Genomic DNA, 19,507 nt, shown 5'->3' on the forward strand with positions numbered 1-19,507 from the left:
CCAAAGAAAATGAAATTCTTCTGGATTACTTTAAGCTATATTGAGACATACAGAGTCCATTAGAAGGAGGTGATCATCGGGGACGAGGTAATCTTAATATGAATATTCGAATATCTCCTTACAGCTACAGCCTGACAGCAATTAGAGCCGGAGCTTCCTCTCCCCTAAGGGAACAGATCAGCCTGGCCGTGTGCTTTTTGATTGTGCGGCTTTGATGAACCAAATCCACTGCACATGACACGTGCCCCCTGCTATAGTCTCATCAGAGACAGAAAGGCAGGGGTTGGGGCTCTTTTTTTTTTTTTTTCCTACACTGCCTGCAGGGTTTTTGTGGCAAGGTGTTTGGTGTTTCGATCAAAGCCCCTCACCCTTTTCTGCAGACTCACACTCAAACGCGTTCACTCGTCGCAGGATTATTTATAATATCCTGGCACTTTCCTAAGGCTTATTGGCTTGTCAGAGTGTATGTGCGCGCGTGTGTGTCGGGGGGGTGTTCTTGCTTCTTTGTTGCTGGAGGGAGGAGTTAAAGCACTGATTGATTTCCAGACCGAGTCGACAGTATGCATCACGTGGAGCAGAGGAGGAAAGCCCATGGTAACCTAATAATGTTGTCCCCACAGTAAACGGCGATAACCGTGTTATGTATCTGTGGTGGCGGACTGTTTTATGAGAGTCAGCAGGGTACTGACAGTCTGCTAGTTAAGGGACGGGAGTGTGTTGAAAACCACATTCCCTCCGTTTGTCCCTATATTGTTTTCTAACATAAAAGGTTTTTCCCCTCTTCCCAACACTGGGAAAATCCAAACCTTTGTACTTTATCTGAGCTCTTGCCTTAGCTCCACATGCGCATATTAAAGCCTTATCAGAAGAGAATTTTCAATCCTTATTCAATGAGAGCATTTAAAGACATGCCTCTTGACATTTTCATCACTTTTAGAAAAAAGGGGTCTCAGGCTGTTTTTCTTCGAGTGGCTGTTACTTGTGATTTCAGAATTAATGCCTGTCCTGAAAATACAGAACATTATAATGACCATATTGGTGTTAAAACTTTAACATAGTCTATTCAAACGAAGGAAATGTTGATATTTAGTGGCCCAGGAGTTTAAGACACTGAACACGAAATGGTTCAAAACAAAGTCTGCTTTCATGTTCTGTAATTCTTCATCACTCAATGTCTCATCTTCTGTTTCACCTTTGCTGTCAGTTCTGTAATTTCTTAGTTTTTTTTTTTTTAACCTCCTAGGACCTGGCGTCCACATATGTGGACATCACATTTTGGGTTATTTAGACTAAAATACTCAACTTTGCTCTACATGGGCCTGATATCCTCTTACAAAGACATTATACTGCTACTGTTCTATCAAAATTTTAAACAAATATCCTCATATGTGGCTCTTATTTTTCTTAAAAACAAAAATAAGGTAAAAAAAAATCTGGTAATTCTTTGTTTTTACATTCATCGGGCCCCAATCAGCCCAAATATCAAAGAGAAATAAAAAATGCATGCCATGTAAGAGTTCAGGTCTTAGGAGGTTAAGTATATAAAGTAAAATAATTTGCTAGAACTACATAATGTTGGCTCTAATCTTTTAAAGCAGTTTGCGTTTTCATTTTTCATTTGTGATGATCAATTGCAGAGTGCACTTATGGGTTCAAGCCCTTTGAGCAGATATATATGTGTTCACCCTTATTGTGGATAAATCTGTTTAATATAAACACATGTCAAGTCTTTATTGATGTACACTTTGAGTGTCTAATTATATCGCTTTTTATTTCTTTCTCAGAAACTGACGATTCTGGTTGTGTGTTACTCAATACATCAAGAAGGGTAAGGATGGATGTTTATCAACTAGAAGTCTGATATTACTGTTTATTTATTATATCTATTTGACCTTTTTAACCATCTGTCAGGGCTGCAGAGTATAGCGTCAGAGGCAGATTAAACCCGGAGCAAGTCACCAGCCGATCACACGTCTAACGTAGAGAGTCAATCTGTCATGCTTACATCCACACCTATGTTAAATTCACCAGTTGATTTAATCTACATGTCTTTGGACTGAGAGAGGAAGCTGAAGCATCCAGAGAAAATACTTGCAGCGACGAGGAGAGCATGCAAGCCCTGCACAGAAAGGCCCCAAAATGACCAGAAGATTCAAACTGAGAACGTTCTTGTTCTGAAGCAACAGAACTTCCAGTTCTTTTTCCAGTTAAGGGCTCAGTAATTTAGCAGTACGGGTCAGCAACATATAATGCACCCAGTGCTTTTATCAAGAAAGAAAAACAAATATGATCTAAAATTTTAAGCCTAGTGTATGTAGACCTCTATGAATATACACAGGACCAAAATCTCAGTTGTCAAACTGAATGAGGAACAACTGAAGAAGGCATTTGAAATACCTGCTTACCCACTGCTGGCTGTGCATAAAGGTACAGAGATGATTTTATATTAAAGTAAGTTTGGGCAGTAAATTAAAGAATAAACATCTTTTCCTGATTGGTTTAATATTGAGTCTCATTCTATATGGAACCAAAACGTGCTGCGCTTATTTTCCTATGTGTTTTAACAGCCCACAGTTCCACTGAGCACACTCGAAGTACACCAAGATTTGTAAAAACAATCCAATCTGTGTAAGATGTGCTTGATAAATGAATAGCTCTGCTATATTGAATATTTTCTGTAAAACTGCTAGTGTTAATCTTTTCATGCATCTTTACTGCTGGCTCACTCATTTTGTTACGGGTTAGTTTTGGGGTTTTGCTTAGAGAGTCGCAGTGTTATACCTGTACAATAGCTACATGTTGTGATGGGCTAAAGTAAATTATGCAATTATGAATTATTGCAATCATTTCAAACATAAAATAACTGAATAATGCACATATGGATCTTGCAGGAAGGAAATTGCAATTATTATTTGCCGAGGCAGTTCGGGATATTAAGAATTGCTCTCCAGCTATAGAGGGTCTAAATGAAACATCTGTAATGGTTTTATTGTGCTTGATGATCCTGTAGATGTGATGGCTAGCCTGAGGACCTTTGTTTTTACCATTCATCTATTTGTGCGTCATTCTTTTCGAATTCCAGCAAACTTTATTTTTGCACTGGATTAAAGCCAGACGTTTTCATTCATGTGGCATCATGAGCCCTCTTTGTAAAGGACTCAAACCCAAAAACCTTAATTTTATGTTTTGATTAAAAGAATTACCTGATTAATTTTGTTTGTCCCCAGTTAAAAGTTGGCAGCAGTCTTGTTAGTCCATATTTTCATAGCAGGGATCTGTCGTTACATCGACCAGGTCAATACTCGGAGCACGTTTTTGACGTCCTCAAGCCACCCTTGAGCAGTTTTGTGGTGGGACGTTGTGCTTTGTCATGCTGTCATGCTGGGGAGGACCATAGCTGCTGTACAGTGCTGCTGCCATGGGTTGGTGGGTTTGTTCTGAACAATCTGAACAATGGTGGTACATCTTAATATTATTCACATGAATGCTTAGACACAAATTTCAAAGCGGAGAATGATAATCTTCACCAGTTCCCTTCACCAATCAGTTTTGATAAGTTGATGGATTTCTGTTAAAATTATGGGCTGATGAGAACCACACAGTGAATGTAGTAGTAGCAGGATGCAGTTGTGGCACATAGAGTATGTGTACTCATCATGGGCATCAGTGTCATGGTAATTTGTGACTTTTAATGATTTCTTTGAACTGTTCTATTTCCAGGCTGCTGTCAAACAAATCATTTTTATGTTTGCAAAGAGAAACTACCAGTTGTAGTGAATCATGGTCCCTAACAAGAATTTAATAGTTCTTGGCCTTGTGAAGGTGAGACCTGGAGTAAAACCTTCAGCACTTCTTATTAAAAGATTTAAGTGAGTGTATGTATATATTTGAGTCTGCATGTTTTTGACCACATGCAAATTGGATGAAATTTGCATTTTAAAGCTTTTAAAGATGTACGCTGTACAAGCATTCCACCCTGGAAGTAGAACAGTTGAAAGAAATTATTAAACCCCCCCAAATTACTGTGTCATTCGTGCCCATGATAAGTGCATGTAAAGTTTGGACCACAAATGTAGCCTCTTATCGTCGGCATTGTTTTGTGCAGGAGTCCCACAGTTGAGGCACATATGTTACATGTATAAGAAAAATTGTATTTTTACAAAATTTAGGGGAATAAGATTACTATTACTACAGGTTTGTAAATCATTAGTGATGCAGTAAACAAATGTCTCTGTGCCAATTAGGTAAAAGGGTTTAAAGCAACCCCGAGAGGGCATTAGTTTGAACTGGTGACCAAACCTGTCAAGAGTTAGTCTTCCCCGTTATGAGCCTGTCAGAGATTTCGGTTTGTTGTGCCTCATTCCTACCAACAGCTTGCCTGGTTCTTTTCTCTAATCTCCTCATTCTGTATCACAGTTCCGTTTGTTTGCTCTCTCCCTCTGCTTTTTATTAATTTCACATGTTCCCGTCCTTAAGTCCTAGCCAAGAATTTTGTTATGGATCTTTTTTATTTGCAATGGTCCATAAATAGATTTTCATTTATGCTTGTGCTTGCAGGTGGATATTTTTCACTTCCTTCATGAGCAATTTAAAATATAACCTTTGAATTAACACATGAACTACTGGACCACACATTCTGCCCTGTATGACTCGCTTTATAATTTCTTTTAAAAAGTGCAAAATGAACTCTATTTGTTTCTTACTTTTTTTTTATCATTTCATTCGAGTTGCATAAGAGCCCCAGGACCGATGCTTTCTGTGATTGCACAAACAAAGCAAAATCAAATTTATATAGAGAGCTCTTTGCAGAAATACCTATACATGTTTTTTTTCTGTAAAGAGCACGGAGACTTTCTGCTTGGTGCTTAAAAGAAACAGCAGGAAATCCACTCATCTTCAGAATTTCTGTCAATCACACAATCAATGACTGGTGGGTGTCTGGGCTCTTAATGGAGCTGTGTTGGTTTCTTTGTCCAGCCGTCTCCCTTGAGCTGAATCGTGGACAGCACTAGTACAGTTTTGATAAAATTTTGATTGTTGGCAGTGTTCTGCTATTTTGAAGAGCTCAGAAGGATTTAAGGCAATAAACTCAAACCTATTAGGGTTCTTTTATATTTGACTGCAATCCAAAAAGTCAGTAAGATCTTACATCTGCCCTCATTCTGAAATAGGTAAGAAATGTGATCTAATTCTAAAATAAATTGGGGTTCAGCAGTTTGTCTTTAAAGTAACAGTTTGTAACAGTTTTATAGTTATACAGTTTTGTTTTTTTAACAACTAAAATCACCTTAAAGGCTTATTTATTGTATTCTTGATTGTCAAAAATGTAATTTGATAAACATTAGATATTATATCTAGAAATTTAATTTCTTTATATCTTAAGATATTAAATAAAATAAAATAAAAAATATATATATATATATATATATATATATATATATATATATATATATATATATATATATATATATATATATATATATATATATATATATATATATATATATATATATATATATATATATATATATATATATATAAAAAAAAGAACGCTTAGCTCAGTTTTATAGCCAGGGTTTACCCTGATATTCAGTTTACCTTGACAATTTTCAAGCTTTCTTGGTAAAGTGTACTCACATAACTTGTGGTTAGATGCTATATAAATAAAGTTGAAACTGAAAATTGCCTTAGAGAATAAACCCTGCCATATAAACATTAAAACTAAATCTAGTTTTTTTTTCCTTTGGGTACAATTCTGCAGAAACTAGGCTAGATGCATTTTGACACTGTTTTCTTCTCTTTTATAATTGAACTTATTTGCATTCTCAACACGGGATCTCGTTTAAAACTATTTCAGACTTGAAATAATTATTGTTTTTCCACAGTATGTGAAGCTGATGAATTTTGAGGAGGAGGTTCGGGCACACCGTGACCTGGATGGCTTCCTGGCGAGGGCCAGCATCTTGCTGGATGAGACAGCCGCGTCCCTGGACGATGTTCTGAAGAGAATGTTGCACCACGTGGGCCAGGACAGCCATGCTTTAGAGCCCGGGTGCAACTTCGAGGAGGTGATGAGCATGCTTTTCACAGATGCAGGAGCACAGGAGGTCAACGGTGAGCAAGGATTCTGTCGACATGCATGTAAACACAGTCATATGTTGTCTAATTTGTTTTGAGATACAGTTGATACAGAGATATGCAAACCACAAGATGGAGAAGTACAATGCATCATCTGTGCCTAACCACAATCAGACCAGGACCCATAGCATCTGACACTTGACCTAAAAACATCTGACGTCTGCACATGTCATCGCCTACCTAAAATTAAATAAATAAATAAGCTGTACCTCAGGCTCTGCAGCAGAATTGTCAGATAGACTTGAGAATGGTTCAAGGAGCTTTGAATACCCAAAGGAACGTTTTTGATGTTTGTACCAAGGATGCCAATTTGACCCACAGCTTTTTTAGGTGGACAAAAATAGCACTCAGCGTGGCGAAAAGTGGATGTTTTACACTTCAACACACCACCATATACTGCACACACAGACACCAATGTTCCTTTTTATTTTTAGGTAGTTTAGCTTTATCGTTTTTACTTTTTTGTGCAATTTAAAGCAGGCGTTCGCTTTTTTTCCTCCTGAATATTAAAGCAATTAAATATTAAAGGGAAGGCTACAGTTTCGAAGTGCAGAATTAATTGGGGAAGCAAAAGCAAAAAAGTAACAGCTTTATTAAGTCTCACATACATTTAAACATTTTTTTTTCTATTTTGACCTGAAACTATGTTCAGTAACGGTTGTACCTAAAATATTATATTGTAATGCATGAATGCAATTGTAAATGTACCCATGTTTCTAGGTTTGGTGCCCATTTGTCAGCTTACAGATCCCTGTCACATTAGTTTAGTCCCCTCAGCACAGGTCCTCTTGGCTGAGTAGCAAAGCCTCTTGGTTAAGGCGAATCTCTTCAGCCCATTAGAGCAAGAGAAATCCGCCCTCTTACATAATAATATGTAGCTATTGTTGAAGCATTGCTTTCTGCCGCAAGCTGTACAGAACATTCACAAAAGTAATTGTTTGGCAAATGAAACTTTGCTTTCTATCTAGTTAAAGTCGTGAAGAATCGTGGAAAATGGTTTCTTTAAGTACATTCGATTTAATGCCGTGCCGATATAGGAGTAAATATAAGTGGGATTTCACCACTGTAAGAGCATGTGGAGGTAATCCTAGTGTAAGGGCTTCCTGTCATGTACTCGGTGTCCAGTGTTTTCCTGTCTGGCTGGGCTGGTGTCTGCAGTTGTTGATGGATAGTCAGAGGTGGGCGGTGTGTGACGCTCACCCTGCAGAGCCGCCTCTGACAGATCCGCAAGGTGATAATTGACTTCTGTCATCGATCACTCACTTAGTTTTTCAAATGGCTTTCCAAGACTCTCAACCTGTGGTCACTGCAGCTGCGTTTTCACTTTTGCTCTTCAAGAATATCCCACAAAGAGGCTAAGGAAGGTTTTTTCCCTTTTTGTTTCCCTTTTTTTATGGCTGTCATCTTGACAAAAATGATTCCTCTGTAAGTCTGGGCTGTGTGCTTCTAAAATCAATGAAAAAAATACATAAATGAAGGGATGACATTTTGTTCAAGTGATGCTTGATTGTGAAAACAGAGTAGCAGCAGTCAGTATTACATTCTTTTTGAACTTATTTATGAATTAAACAACGAATAATCAATAATTTCTTTGTTTTATTATGCGACACAAAATACTATTTTAAAAATAGGCTGAAACTCATCACGCAGCAGGGACGCATCAGTTGCAGCAGACAGAATAGGGTAATAATAGACTGAACTGTGGGGGTCATTAATAATAAGCATAGTGAAGCTATTCAGAAAACATTTACACGAAAACTTTACAGAGGCTACTATAATATGCTCAAAGAAGGATGTGAACATACAGAAATGTTCATAATTAGTTTAGTCTTTCAAGTATGCATTACACAATGTTTACCAAGTAGTCTGTGGATTTCACCTCTTTGATTTGGTTGTCCTAATAAATTAATAACAATGGCAGTGGTTCAGCGGTGCATTTCAAACAAAGTTTGAATTTTCACATTGCTGGTAGAATCCCTGAATTCACCAGTGAAACACTCGTGTCAGCGCTGAGGGGAAAAAATATCTCTTGGGAAGGAACAAAGGCTTTTCCTGGGGGAATACATTCATATTGCACGTAAGTATGTTATCAACGGGACATATCTCTTCAGGTATTAATTTCTGCCATATCAAGGTTCCCTCTGCCACAGTGGGGTATTACGGCTGGCGAGCAGACCAGCTCATTTGGAGTGTAATACTGTACAGCTGTGAGATAAAGAGAACAGGGCAAGATTATAACAGGCACCGAAAGAACAGAGAATTACAGAAATGAAAAAGATGAAAGCCCACAGAGATAATTAGTCCTGCTCCTACTTGTACAGAGGAGTATTTTTCTTTTTGGAGGCCAACTTGAGCTGTTTTTTTGTTTTTTTGCTTTGCTTTTGTCTTGGGATTCAGCGATGGAGAGCGGGATTGTGCAGAGGAATAATGAACAACGCTGACGATGATGCAACGCATGATAATATTACTTCCGCTTTTAATATGTACACCAAAATTTAAAAGTAATGTATAATTTTTTGACAAACTAGGAGTACTTGAAGAACTAAATGATTTTAGGATGCTGACCAAAATGATGATCCGCTACCACAGAATAACTGACAGTGTTTTGTATGATAATGTATAAATATATTTTCCCCTCTTCCTCTGTGATGTTCATAGCCACAGTGCTCTGTGTGCTGCTGATTGTGTGCCCTGTCTGTGATGACTGTAGCATAATTTCTCCCTAAATTGCTGTCACCTTTGATCGATCTTGCTGGCTCTTTACTTGGTCTCGATTTGCATAATCCTCCTGTGTTGCTGTATTTTTTATTTTCTGCCAGTTGAATTTAGACTGCAACATATTTATTATTTTAAGTACGAAAACTTAGGGTAGGTCTCTCTCTTTTGTTTTTGTTTTTTTGTAAGTGCCTTATTTAAATGTATATCTCCATCTGTGTACGCTGTGAGTTTTGTCACCCTTAAACTCTTCAGAAATTCAGAAATACTTGACCATCTGTTCAACCAGGAGGGGATTATTACTGCTTGTCTTTTTTTTGTGTGTTTGCAAAGAACATATTTTGCACAGATTCGTGTTTTTAACCTGAGAGTACTGCCATGAATGCTGCTTTTCCTTTGGACTTTGTTTTACCCTTATTATATCACAGCAAGACACATGAGTTTTCATTGTGGCACATTTTTCAGGAAAGATCAGAATACTAATTTGAAACCATTAATTTAACCACTTTACTTATCATGATATATGGTGGCCATACATGCCAGTTTTCTCATCTTGATCTCATCAGTGACGTCTTTGGGCTTCTTGGACCAGCTGAACACACGACCGTTATCGGAGATAAAATCCAATTTTTGTTAATAGCCTGTAGACGGTAATCAAGATGGGATCTCTCTGTGCCTAACAAAGACGAGATTTTCTCTGGAAAATGATATTTAATATGTATGAGGTAAAGGAGGGCAGGAAATGAAGCTTCTGTTCAGTAGAGATATTTATGTGTGTGCCTGCTCGGTAGGAAAGTGTGTGTATGCGTGTCATTTTCTTGCTGAAAACTGCTAGCCTGTTGCCCAGAAAAGGTGACTGAACTGACTCTTTGTCTCTCCTCTTGGTTTTTCTTCCTCCTTCTCCCCATGCAGACAAGTCTCAAAGTTTCGTTTTCTTTGATGACGGTAAGCTGTGCTAATTGGATGAAAATGTCAGCATCAGCCGCCGTGAGGCTGCAATCAGTCGTTTGCTCCTGTACCAATCACCATCAGTATTCCGTTTGTGTTCCTCTCCGTGCTCAGGACTGGGTCGATCCACTGAGTCATCAAATGATTAGAGACACCAGCAAGATATCGATGCCTCTTCATTGGCCCCTCAAGTCAACGCTGGGTCCAATCAGCAGTTATCAGTTCTGCGTAAAAAGAAAACTGATAGTTCTGTAAAGTGATCGAATAATTCATACATCTAAATGAGATTTAACCTCCTAGGACCTGGTGTCCACATATGTGGACATCACATTTTGGGTTGTCTAGACCAAAATACTAAATTTTGCTCTACAAGGGCCTGATATCCACTTACGAGGACAATATACTGCCTCTGTTTTATCAAAATTTTAAACTAATATCCTCATATGTGGCTCTCATTTTTCTTCGTACAAAAATCAGGTAAAAATATGCCTAAATATCAAAGAGAAATTAAAAATGCATGCCATGAAAGAGTTTGGGTCTTACGAGGTTAAAGCATAAAATCAAAATAATTAAAATTTTTTAGTTTAGAATAGACATTATGTCCTTGCTAGGAAAAAATGACCTATTTTTCAGAGGTTTTATATTCAGGTATTTTTTTTAATTAATAAGCTAATTATATAACTAATTATTTTACTGCACATTTAATTTGTTTCTATCCAAAGAAATCACTGCAATTTAAATCTCTCTAAATATGAAGTTTCACTATTGACCCAGTCCTAGTGGCCCCTTCCTCACCATGTGACCATAGCATTTGTGCCTTGTGATTGGCTGTGATGGATACCTATATGTTTTCATCACCTCCTTCATAGTGCCCTTTGCAACATTCACACTCTTTGAAGGAAACCAATCGTTTTCTCTTTGTGTGTTAGTGTGTGTGACTGAGGGGTTTTGTGTATGTATGATGCGAGTCTACCAGTGGCTAAGACCACAGTTAATCTTTTAGGCATCGTAGACAGAGGAGGCTTTCTGGAGGTCACCTCTGAGCGTAATGCAAGGAGTCACCTTGCCAAAAGATCTTGTACCGTTTTCAGACATCAACTGGGAAACTAATGAATCGATGCGTTTTTGTACCTGCACATCTCTGCAGATTTTCTGTCACATAAACCGAAAAAAATATGAATATCACATCTTTTTCACTGGTTTAGCATATTTATTGATTCCTCGCTCCCTTATTTATGACAGACGGCTTTATCCTCATGTGATTTGCAGAAATTGCAATCTGTTTTTCTCCCTCCAACCAAACTGTGAATAACACAGTTAAAGAATTCACCAAGAATACAGAAAGATCAAAGGGACCAATCCAGCCATCCGGTCTTGCCTTCCTCATATTTTTTCCTCATTTTCCATTGAAGTTTGTCACATTTGATATGCTGCGTGTAAGAATCAGGTTTTTTTTTCTTTTCTGTGTGGAAATAGAAGTGTTTGCATAGCAAAAGCTGATGAAACCGTGCAGAAATCTTCACATAACTGACAAGTATCAAATGTACATCTCTTAATTAGTCTCTGTCCTGATCATGTCAGCAATCACTCACAAATACTTGTTCTCTTCTTCCTGTCATCACCTGAGCTGGAGACATAAGACACAATTTATTCCCTTGCACTACACTTAATCTTTTTTTTTTTTTTTCTGCTTCTACGAGATAATCAACAAACTGAACGAACTATGACATCGCATTTTGCTCCCCATTCATTTTGGTTTGCACTGAGTGACCTGCCGTCGCTTGCCTTTCTGGTCATATTTAATTCTGTGTCACAGTCTTCTGCAAAGGGAGTGCAGTGTACACCTTCTGACTGGCTGTCACTCATTACACAGCTGGTAGTTATTCTAATATATAAACTTTTGCAGATCATCTGATCCAGTAATGACCTAGACTAAGTCATAGATGTTACACAATCTTCTATTTTAATGTGTTTATCATAAAAATGCCTTCTTTAACGCACCTCATTGACCACTTGCATTGCTCATAATTGTATAGAGCTTTTATACTTTTAGCTGTTGTTGCATTTAACTCTAAAGATGACCATTCCTTCTACACTGCAGCAGCCTCTGTTGGAAAAGGCATATGCAGCTAACAAAACAAAACACACTGAAGTGGATGATGTGATATTGAGGCTTGCAGCTAGCAGATTTAGCCATTAGCTTCTCTTCTTTTAGCATGACATTGACAACGTAGTCTGTCGATATAGAGGACAACAGATAACCTCACTACACACATTTACCTCTTTCTGTTTTTTTTCTTGTCTTTTGCTCTTCTGTTACCTCTCTCTTCTTGCTTTTATCCTCATCCCCCTTTCTTTATCTTTTAATCTTTCTTTTGTTCTCTTTCTGTCTCTCTCTCCTCTTCTCATCCCTGACGTCAATGAGAAATTGGATGGTTTTTGATTATTACATGGCTGTCAGGCTTACTGCTATTAATTGAATTGAATCCCAGTCCATCTCCTCTACTTCTCCTTCCCTTTTTCCTCCCTCTGTCTCAAGCTCTTCTTGTCATTTCGTTTAAGTCTTACTTTTTGTATGACTTATTTTTATTTTCTTCTTTCAGAGTTTAATGCCTTCTTGCTGCATGCATCGTCTCTCTTGTTCTCTTTTCTTTCTTTTTTCTCTCTTTGCCCCTTGTTTTTCCTTTTCCTACACCTCTTTCTCGCTCTTCTTCACCACGTGCTGGTTTCATTTTCATCCTTGTCATTCTGTCTCTAAAGACTTCTTTCCCCCCTTATTCTTTATCTACATGCGTTCTCTCTCTCTCTCTTTTTGTGTATCTTTCTGCCCCCCCCCCACCCCATTTCTCCCCTCCTGGCTCTCTCACTCCTTGAGCACTGTGATACTGTTGTCATGGTGACGCCCATCATTTTCTGGCATGAATGGAGGATACTTTATTGATGAGACGGCAAGGCAGAGGGAGAGAAAAGAAGAGTGATGGAGAGAAAGACAAAGACAGATGGAATAAGAGAGAGGAAAAACCACTGGCAGGGAAAATCAGAATGATATGGAAATGATCGTCCCCGCTGCTTACGATACAAAACATTTCCACCCTGTAATTTTCTCAGTACTAATGAGTTGAAGAGGATGTTGCGAAGCAAAACATACTGAATCTTCTAGAGGGGTTTGGGATATTCGGGGCTGCTGAAGAATGTCCCCCAAAACACTATTATTCATCACTCTCAGCGGGAGACAGCGGAAGGGAGATTCCTCTTATTAGGAAGCAATGAGCTGGCTTCAGCAGTGCCCCCAGTTGCCCATGTTTAATGATTTGTGCTCTGTAAACATGGCAGCATAATGAAATGTTTTTTTTAATCTGAACATGAGCGTGGTGTTTTCCAAGGTTGGATGGACACCCTTATTAGCTTGTCTTGGTGCACACAGCGCAGCCTGGCGATACTGTCTAAACCAGAAGGCGAGCTTGTTAGACACTTCTGATGTAGACGACACATCGAGAGGTTTGGCGCAGCAGAAAAGGCACAAGATTTCAGTTGAATGTTTTTAGGCTTTTAAATGATGCCTTTTGGGCCATATAAAAAAATGAAATCTAAGCTAATTTGTGTTTTCAAATGCATGAATTTTGTAAACTTAAACAGTAGGTACTCCTATTAATGTGGTGACGCGTTTTTATAGAGTTTAACACTGTTACAGTCAGCTACTCTTAAGGGTTGACATGGATTTCTAAGACGCGCGCACACACAGGAGTTAAACACTTTTCAGGGGGGCTTCGAGTATGTGACACTTGATCTCAGATCATTTGTTTGACTTCTGACTTTTTGGTCTGCAGTTCACCTGCTTTCAGAGACGATCCAGGGAGTTACAGCAACCGCCACAGGGGTCCAGTACCAGCAGTCCTGGCTTTGCATCCTGTAAGCAAAATATATGTGTGTATGTACATGTGTGTGAGGGAGCCGAGAGAAAGAGTTGTATTTATAATAATGTGTTATAAGATGCTTTCTCTTATTACTCATTTATGCTTTTATGTAGTTATAAATTGATTATTTTTAACATTCACGCTCATCATCACTATAGATTATAGGTGTATTTTATGTTACATACATTACTACTCACATTGAAAACAAGATTTTGATTTTAGCATATTACAATAAGTGCTGAATACAGCTGCCGCGGTATGGTGTCCTTCATAGAGAATGAAGTCACCCTACCTGTGTTGCAACACAGCCTTCTCTGCTCTGTCCTATAGTCGATTATCTGACTGAATGTGCAAGTTAGTAAATTACTTGCACTTACTTCCCTACCTTTCAAATTGGTGGTCATCTCCACGCTGAAGAAGCAGAGAACAATCGCAAAGTGCGCTCTGGAGCATTCAGTCACTGCAGGTGGATATTTTTTTCTTCTCGTGTCATGTTAACAGGCTTCCTGGTGGTAAACGTAATGCAAAGGAAAGGATGACATCATCACCAAATCAAGTACAACTGAAATAATATATAATCTCTTTTTAAAAAAATGTATCCAGGGTCAGCTGTGCATAAATGTCAATAATACAAACGAGTAACAAATCAGGGGGAAAAAAGTATAAATGAACAAACGGCGAAACACAGAAATGCAGATGCTTCCACGTGTGTGCCGCTTGTTATAATTAGGCAGTTGATATCCAATCATTCTCTGTTGCAGGTCTAAAAATGCTAAAGCATATTCTGATTTTGTATCAAGATGCCAAGAGGAAAAGATCTAAGAGACTTTGAAAGTGTGTTCATTTTGGGGGGAACAGATGGCAGGAGTTTCAGTAACAAAGACTGTTCAATTGGCTAGTGTTTTACTGGGACTAGTGACTCAAGTGACATTTGGATTTAGATCTGTGAAAAAGACATTCGTAAGGATGGAAGGAAGAAGTAACCTCAGGCGACTGAGACTAGGATTGAGAGGTGAAAATTTAGTAAGGTAGGGATCTTGGGAACTAGGTGGCGTTTTCACTGGTGTGGTTTGTATACTTTCCTTCTTAGAGGAAAGGGGGCAAGTAAAATAAACAGAAATGCAAAGTTTTGAGTGATACCCGTCATATTATGATCAAACATTACCACATGGGAGTGCCATATTTGAGGATGATAAGCCAGGAAGCATCACTGAGTGGTTTTCTGAGCATGGAAATTATATGAATCTTTAAAAAGCCTTTTTACACTGACCATGTTTAAATATGCATGACGTGATATTTAAATATTATGTATGTATGTTCACATGCATTCCTATAATGTGAATGCAAGCTCACCTGGCATATTTGAATATTGTCTAAGTGTTGCTGTCGAGAAAGAGGTTAATCTATGGAAATGAAGGGCGCTGGCGGTGAAGTGAGGTGTTGACATTTATAAAACCTCCTTCTTTTCCCTCTGTGCTCCAGCTGCAACGTGAAGCATCTCCAGAAACGTCATGTGTGCATCTCCCGCCTGGAGAGGCCACAAAACTGGGGGGAGAACTGCTGCGAGGTCCGCTATGTCATCCTGATACTGGCCCCTCTCAAAATGGTAACTAACCCACAGGCATAGGGAATGATACATGAGATTTATGTCTTCGCTGGTTAGTCACTTGTTAATTAGTTCCTATTTCATTTATTCATTTTGATTATTTCATTTCATGTTCACTTGTAGCCCAGTGTGATTTAACAAAATATTTTTCCTGGTAATTAAAAATCTGTTTTATTATTCTGCTCTTGCAAAATCACTTATTGTGAGCTGCCCGTCAACCTGTTCATTTAGGTTAAAAAAATAATTCAAAGCAAATTCATTTTTGAATAAAATTATAAAATCAGTATAATTCTTATCTTTATTGTTTGTTTGTTTGTTTTTTGTACAAAAAATGCACAGATTGGCTTTAAAGGATTTTCTGCTATTTTAATTCAAAATGCAAAGCAGAAGAAACCACAAATCTATTATATTATTATATAATGTTACATAATTGTAGCACCACAAATTAAATATTGGTTAGGCCGCATGATGTTTAGGGTCTATATGGTTGTTATTTGTGAAGATATAATCTGTCTATTTCTGCGTTATATACATATATTTAGATATGTATCTGAAAATACCTGAAACACTGACAGATATGATGTCAGAACTGCTAAATGGCCAAATTGACTCCTGAACTGAAATCAGTTCAAGGGCCTCTCTGTTGCTGAACTTTTCGGGTCACTGTTGTGTTTGTGTTTGCTGTTTTTCTTCAGCTCTGAAGAGCTTCTGGAGAGACACATATCCTGTAATGTCCCTCCCTCCCATCAAAACCATGAACTCTTTCTCCTTCCCATCAACCCACTCATCCCTTCTGTCCTCCACTGCTTCATCCTCAGCTTTCGACTCGCATACACACACTTCACTCCCTCCTTCAGTTGACTCTGATTGTTGCCCCAAACCAGGTGAAAACCCTCGACTTCCCAACCCCCATCCTGCTGGGAAGAAGAGAGATTTCATGCTTTCCTCACTTTTACTTTGGTATCCTCCCAAGTATGTAATTTTCACCACTGGGTAGGTGGTCAGTCGAGGAAGAGGAAACCTGGTTATCGGTTATGCTTCAGCTTGTTGCATTATGTTTTCTGTATATTTGCTTGTTTCTATCTCTTTTCCCATGAACCCTCATTTATGTTTATTTCTTTCAGTGGTGCCTACAGCACCCTCCTCGCCAGTCTTATTGGCAGCAATCAGAACCACTAATGGTATTTTCAGAGACATTAATCTAAGCCCCAAGTAAACATAAAGCATTATTATGCCTCAATTATCCTTGATGGTGAATGCTTCTCAGAGAAAAATCTTTGAAGGGGCATGATGGTAATGATGATAGAAATTCCTTTGGTTGGCAAATGTATGTGATCTAGCATGTGTAAGAATGGACCGTTTCCATCAACCACCATTTACAGAGCTGTCTAGAAACTGTTTCCCCCTGTTTTTCCTTCCTCTCTTTAACCAGACTGAATATGGTATAAAGACATGACCCTTGTTTAAAAAAAAGTTCTGTTTTCATTAACTGTTTCATGTAATGTTACCCTCAAAGAAACTCCTCTAGCTTTTTGCCTGTCTGACATGCTGCCCTCTGAGTTTTATGTTGGCAGCAGGGTGCTCATCAATTTCTACAAGCACATTTTTCCAGTTGGCATGGGCAAACTATTGACCTTAAATACTTAAATATGTTTTGCAATTAAAAAGTATTTCTTTAGTATGAAAAAGTCTCTCCTTTGTAAAAGAGATTTTGAAGTTTTGTATATCTGCAGTGCATCACAGAAAAACATATCAATAACACCTCTGCAGCTGGTATTAATTCTAATATTTGGTATGTCGCAAACACAGTTTTAAAATAATCTAGTTAAAGACAGTATGCACCCACCCCTCGCCCACCTTTGCCTTTCTATTTACCTATATATTTTTTTTAAACAGGCAGTTACACATGTAGTGATTGATCGGTATACAAACAACTGTATAGAACAAACGGATGATCAGCAAAGAAATGTAGGAGGTATTCGTGATTTACATTTTGTATCACTTTGCATTTTTTTTTTTTTTTTTTTTTTTTGTAGAAAAGTACCAAGACGGCGATGGAGCTGGGTCGCACATTCGCCACCCTCTTCTCTGACATCTCCTTCAGGCAGAAGCTCCTGGAGACAAAGACACAGGAGGAGTTTAAGGAAGCGTTGGTGTTCCAGAGGCACCAGCTCACGGCAGCCAACCAGAAGCCAACGGCTCTGGGGAAGGAGGAGACTGACCCTCGCAGTCATAAACCCCTCAAGGTCAGCAAGGAAAATCTATGAGTGTGCGAGTGTGTGTCAGTGCTGGGTGATTAGACACGTTTCCGCACATTTTGAAGTGATGTGAAGGCATTATGAGTCGTGCTTGGTGCCCTGAAATGGTGCCTGTGATTGGTTAGAACTTGTGATGATGTTATATTTGAGGTCTTCTTCCTTTCCTCCGTTTGCCTCATCCCCCCTTACCTTTCGCTTATTTCTTGATCATCTCACATCCTTATGATTGTGTATAGAACAGAGAACTGCGCACATACAGTACAATTATTATTATTTTTATTTCTTTTGTATTTCTTTCTTTCTCTCCCTTCGTCAACCTTCAGCACCATTTCCTCCTCCCCCTTCACTCCTCCTCTCCTCCTCGCTCGACTGGCTTGACTCTTCAATCTTTTCTCTCCCCCTAATCAATCAGCATCAACTCCTGCCAGGCCTCCTCAGTGGGTAAATGACCTTACATCTCTCACAGTCCTGTCAGAACTCCCCACGCCTTAGTTACATGTGCATGTGCTCGCCGGCACACACACACACACACACACACCTCCAGAGGGGCTCTGCTCAATGCCACGGACCGACATCTCTTCCTAATGTTGCCACTGGCATGCCACAGCTCCTAGACATTTCCCCTTGTTTTTTTTGTTTGTTTTTTATACAGCAAAGGATTTTGTTAGGTGTTTATCCCAGGGCTTGAAAGGCTCAGTGCCACTCAGAGACAGAGGGCTATATGGGGAAAGACAGATGGAGTGAAAAGGGAAAGAAGTGATGGGGGAGGGGGAGCAGGTGGAATAAAGAGGAAACGGAAAATGATAAAATAAGAAAGAAAATTACAGGGAAAAAGCCAGCCAGTCCGCCTTCTCCTTGTTCCACATCCAAAATTGACACTGGACCACCCGCAACAGCAAACCACTTTCCAGTACTTTAAGAAAAAAGGTCAAATTGCTGCTGTGTTTTTATGTTTTTCCTTTCTGTTGCCTCACTCCATCAGAACGAATGGCAAACAGGTGGACGGTAATTCCTCTCTGAGACTTTTGTTTATCGAACTTGAGCCAAAAGCTGGTGATTGCAACGCCCTCACCCCACACACACAAACACACACATTGTTCCTTGCAATAATAAATAATTCCATGATGTATAGGGATTTAATGAATGAACAGTCATTGTCGAGCAAGCATGTGTAGCTAAAACTAGCCAGCTTGGAGAAAAAAAGTTGTTTACATGTGATGTAAATACCTTTGATCTGTCATAGACCATCCAAACTTTTTAGGATGACAAATGAGGCCAGAATGATTTTCCTGGGAGCTTTTCCCACTCAGCCACCCCCTATCATCATCCGTTCCACTTTATTGCGTAATACTATGTTCAACAAGAAAATGAAACACTGGGTAATTGGATAATTTGCTTAATAAGCTTAATCAGGGCTACACATTTACTCCCTGTCTGGTGTAACCTGAAAGCTCATCTTTTAAAATGAAACACTTCACGTCTCCTTTTAAATCACATGGCTCTTTATAACCATTCTCTTCCTGTCTTGTGTAAAATTATACTTCTCTCCGTCACTGATGCTGTCGTCTCTCTGTCTTTCCCAGTCATTTTTGGAGACACGGGGATCCCATTAAATGTACATCCAAATCCAAATATGCTGCTTTACTTGCTATGTTTTAGATTATATGATTTTTAAGAACTACGCCATTAATGGTCATGACTCAAATGATCTTTCAAAGATCCCCCCCCAGTGGAATCACCAGCGTCTTAGCTGAATCATCAAATGTGCAACTTTTAATCTAAATGTGTCATTGTCCACTGCAATGCGTGTTTAAAATAAAACGAGGTTTCAGAGCTGGATACAGCCTCTGGCTTTTATTACTCTTCAAGGTCACTGTGGATAAGGCAGACTAAATTAGCAAAATGCCTAAAAGCAAAACAGAGCCATA

At 38.7% G+C, this 19,507-nt stretch overlaps 1 protein-coding gene across 5 annotated transcripts in view; it reads left to right on the forward strand.

The window, feature by feature from the left end:
• slc4a11 (solute carrier family 4 member 11) overlaps positions 1 to 19,507 on the forward strand; it is a 102,985-nt gene that overhangs the window by 61,581 nt on the left and 21,897 nt on the right. For 3 of the 5 annotated variants that reach the window (XM_085256425.1, XM_085256430.1, XM_085256426.1), the window contains exons 4-9: positions 1,785 to 1,828; positions 5,886 to 6,114; positions 9,766 to 9,798; positions 13,629 to 13,710; positions 15,198 to 15,321; positions 17,358 to 17,567. In XM_085256425.1, coding sequence (XP_085112551.1) covers positions 1,785 to 1,828; positions 5,886 to 6,114; positions 9,766 to 9,798; positions 13,629 to 13,710; positions 15,198 to 15,321; positions 17,358 to 17,567 — 722 coding nt within the window. The remainder of the gene's footprint in view (positions 1 to 1,784; positions 1,829 to 5,885; positions 6,115 to 9,765; positions 9,799 to 13,628; positions 13,711 to 15,197; positions 15,322 to 17,357; positions 17,568 to 19,507) is intronic. The other 2 variants (XM_085256427.1, XM_085256428.1) reach the window with 1 other exon arrangement.

Source organism: Mchenga conophoros, linkage group LG19, assembly GCF_057382185.1.
Source record: "Mchenga conophoros isolate Kocher_MC1m ecotype Shallow Benthic linkage group LG19, M_conophoros_male_GT1.1, whole genome shotgun sequence".
NCBI classification, from domain to species: Eukaryota; Metazoa; Chordata; class Actinopteri; order Cichliformes; family Cichlidae; genus Mchenga; species Mchenga conophoros.